General features: G+C 35.8%; 1 protein-coding gene across 1 annotated transcript; it reads left to right on the top strand.

The window, feature by feature from the left end:
• Window positions 1-2,353: 2,353 nt before the first annotated feature.
• On the top strand, window positions 2,354-3,300 carry LOC113717223 (uncharacterized). The gene has a single exon (XM_027241937.2). The coding sequence runs from the start codon at window positions 2,527-2,529 to the stop codon at window positions 3,016-3,018; it is 492 nt and encodes a 163-aa protein (XP_027097738.1). The 5' UTR covers window positions 2,354-2,526; the 3' UTR covers window positions 3,019-3,300.
• The last annotated feature ends 802 nt before the right edge of the window (window positions 3,301-4,102 follow it).

The following is a 4,102-nucleotide window of genomic DNA, read 5'->3' as shown; positions in this document are numbered from 1 at the left end:
TCACCGCTGTATAACCCAGCTAGATTCTCCACTGCAATTTAGTGTAGGTTAGCACAGTTGTTGTCAATCGTCTTTCTTTTTAAAGAAAAACAGTGATAATTATTCTAGTATTCGTAAACCAAGAAAAAGAAAAAGGAAAAAAAAAAAGAAGCGAATTGCAGTAAAAGTTTTTTTTTTTTGGGATAATAGCAAAAGTTAAGAACTGATAAATACGCAACACAAATTGGGATGTGTAGAAAGCCGGCGGTAGACGACAAGGGTTTAAAGCGTTCGAAAAGGAAGGAGGCGTTAGGCAGGTAAGTAGTTTGAACAAAGCAAAGCATGGTAGACGGACGCCAAACGCTGCAGACTAGACGGAATATAAATATGATTGCTGGCGGACATATTTGGCCCCACCGTTATCTGCCTGTCTAAGTTATTAAACGTCTACGTCATCCTCCCTCCTCTTCCATTCTCCAACGCGTCTTCCGATCACCATTTTCTCTACGCGAGGCAATTTCCTTTCCCCTTCACGCTTCTCAGATGAAGATTCTCTTAGGATTCTAGATGCATCATCAAGGGCCACACATCAAAACTTCAAAGCATCTGACCAGTCGGTCTTGGAAAGTGATGTTTTGCATTCGCCGTTGGAATATCATGCGTGCAACCAATAGTCAGCCTGCTTTGTAAATTTCCTACAAATTTCTTGTTTGACAACTTTTAGTGGGAAATTTCCGGATAGAAAAATGTTCGGATAGAAATTTCCTTTTTGTTTCTTCTTTTTATTTATTTTTTTAACCCAAATGAAGTTGGATTCATTCACGTCATGAATAGAATTGACTTCATTCATTCTTCTAAGAAATGTATGTTTCAGAGCGTAGATACTACTTGTTTTCATAATAAAACATAACATTTTGCATACTGTATTAGTATCATCAGCCAATTAGGCACCAAATAAGATTGTTGAACCAAATGGTAAGAAACTTGTACTTGTCAAGTATGGTCTTGATTGCGAGTCTTCTTGCGAGCGATCAAAGCAAAATAATCACCTCGTTTGTCAAGTGAATTTTTTTGGATATTTGTCTAAAATTTTTTACTGTTACCTACTGTAAAAGTTTTTTTAAAAAAATTTTTTGAAATATATTTTTTTAATATTTTAAAGTGTATAGTTTAAAAGTTTTGAAAAATTTATTGAGATTACTATAGTTAAAATTTTTTAAAAATTTGTAACACATAAATTTAGCAAAAAACTTGCCAGCCAAACAAAGCCAATTGGGAGAGTCACTCAAAAAAAAAAAAGTCCTACAATATTCGATTTGAGACTAATCAGGTCCAACACCACCATCATCATCGTGCTTACACTAAAAAAAAAGGGAAAAAAAATTGGCCGGCTAGCAGTTCTGCATAATTAACTACTAGTAGCATGTTTTCTTCCGGAATAGTACGAGTACACTATTAGATGGATCATAGATGGAAGGAAAGGAAGAATATGAACGTTATAATCCCACGTAGTCTGAGTCGAGTTTTGATCTAATCGAATTGAGTTTCTAGTTAATTTTATGAAACTCGAACTCGAGCTCGACGAGTTTTTATTTTAAAAATAATAAATTTATTTTTTAAAATAAAAAATAATTATTTATTTTTAAATTAAATAAAATATTAGAAATATATATATAATTTTACCATTAAAATAAAATATATATATATAATTGAACTCGCGAGCCAATGAGTTTAATATTTTTGAATTCGAACTCGAATTTAATTTAATTAATTCGAATTCGATATTGATCGAATTCGAGTCGAACTCGTACTCCACCCGGTCGCGAGCGACTCGATTCGTGTAAGTATAGTTGTGTTATAATAATAGAAAAAGCCAAATGACAGTTTCTGGTGGGCTCAGCGTGAGACGTACCAGTACAAAACCGTCCAGCTAGAACCTATCTGCGGCCCGACTCCTTAGACCGCCCCTGTAGGTTTAAAATAAATAAAAAAAATAAATACTCCTACTCCAGAAAAGAGAAAGCTGGGGTCCCCATTTCTCATAAGCTTCCCCGTCATTTACCTTTAAAAATTTGACATGTCCACTCTATGGTGAACATTTTCCCCTTTAATTAAAATTTCAATGGCTGATATTTCCTCAAAAGACTCCAAATATTTTATGCTCAGAATATATCTGACATCGGATCACATCAAGAAACAGATCAACTCGTGAAACAAAAGCTAAACCCCCAGTCTATCCAACCACAAATGCCAACAAGTCTTTAACTTTATCCCCCTTTTACTTTACTTTGCCCGAGCAATGAGCATCCCCCCCGCCCTCTTGTTTCCCTCAATTTCCACCTTTTAAAAAAACATCATACATAGCATAAATTGCAAATTTTGTATTCATTTTGACCAAAACTCCCACTTATTCCCTTCCTCTATATAAACCTTTCCATCCCCCTTCTCTCTCCTCATCCCATTTCTCTCTATTCATCTTCCCCGCTCGCTCTCTTGCCTCCAGTCTTTCGGACCCTTCATTACTTCTTCCATCGCTTTTCCGCGAAAATGGCTGAAACTACTCAGCCTAAACGCCAAAGAGAAGACGACCATTATCAATGTGAGGAGGATGCAAAGCGGCATAAGTCATACAATCAAATCCTTTCTATTCTTGAAGAAGAAGAAGTTGAGCCTAACCAAGACTTGCTGGATATTTTTCAAAGTCTTCAGCAAGAACTCTCCTCCGCTTCATTCTCCGTGGACCCTTTACAGGTTTCTGCCTCGGCGGCGGACGTTGACCACCGGAGCGGTTTTTCCGGCGAGTCGGAGTCCGGCAGCCCGAGCTCAAAAGAGGATGATGAAGAAGATGATGGAGTAAGAATGATGAGACATCTTCTGGAAGCTTCTGATGATGAGCTTGGACTTCCCAATAGATCGGAGAGCGGTGAAGAGGAGATTAAGAGTGGGGAAAACGCTTTGTTTTTGGGTGACGGGCTGTGGGAGTTTGAGGATGATGCTGCAAACTACTATACTTTGCTGCAGTCTGAACTTTTCATGTAGTTTTTGGGGGGGTTAGAGTGTAATTTAGGATATTTTAGGGGGTGGGGTATGATGAGGAAAATATGGAGGGAAAAAGTGAAAGTGGAGGCTCTTTTTGGTTTTTCATTTTTGTACCCTCTTCTTTTGTACAATATTAAAGTTAGCCCCACTGGAGTTAGATGATAATCAGTGCTAATCATTAGAGTCATTAGATTTATTATCAAGAAAAAAGCTACTCAGTAGTGCCTTAGTTCAATTTTGGACACTAAGGATGTCCCTCAATTTCCGGGGGGATTTGCAAAATGGGACCTCCTCTTGCTTTAACATTTCAGCAGGAAAATCTTTGCCAGCGTGAAATCGGAAGTCATGAAAAAGATTGATGGTTATAACTTTTATGACACAGTACATACCACAAATGACACGATAAATTGCCAAATTACAGCATCTCAACCAAGTTGATATAACCTGGCTGGTCACTTTTATATTTTCGATTCTTCGTCAAATTGGCTAAGATAAAAAAAGAAGCCAAACCAAAAAGAAAATGATGCAAGATGTAAGCTCCATCCATGGTTTGTGGACAAGAAGGGTAAACAAACTCTTTTTTTTTTTTTTTAAATTATTATTATTACGGGAAACTAACTAGGAATCCCCAACTTATTCTAATTGTTAACTTTTGACTCTCGATTTATTTCAAGTATTGAATTGGCCCCTTTAAAAAAATTGATAAAATTTTGATTATTTAATCTATTTTCATCATTGGATGAATTTTGCACTTAGATCCATTAAGATTTAACCGTGAAGATATATAGATGGTATAGAGTCGCAGTTCAGTCCTTCAAAAAATCAGATTATATGTTATTTTTTAAGTGTAAGTGAAAGGTCTGGAATCTAATATCGACTTCTCGCGTATACTTTATTTTTCTATACTACTCAACTTTATCCCATCTTAAGTAAAGTACTTTGAGAAGTTTACATAAAGTATTTCAAGCTCCAAGAGTGCTCATGGAATCTAAGATCCTGTTTGATAATTCAAGCTAATAATTAAATTTAATATATTTAAATCTTAATATATTCAGATAGTTTTATAAGTAAAAATTAAACATTT

The sequence above is a fragment of the Coffea arabica genome, chromosome 11c (genome assembly GCF_036785885.1).
Source record: "Coffea arabica cultivar ET-39 chromosome 11c, Coffea Arabica ET-39 HiFi, whole genome shotgun sequence".
NCBI classification, from domain to species: Eukaryota; Viridiplantae; Streptophyta; class Magnoliopsida; order Gentianales; family Rubiaceae; genus Coffea; species Coffea arabica.
This window is presented reverse-complemented; position numbering and strand designations above follow the sequence as displayed.

Excerpts from the sequence above, each read along its gene's own strand:
- LOC113717223 (XM_027241937.2), top strand. The coding sequence starts at position 2,527 with ATGGCTGAAACTACTCAGCCTAAACGCCAAAGAGAAGACGACCATTAT.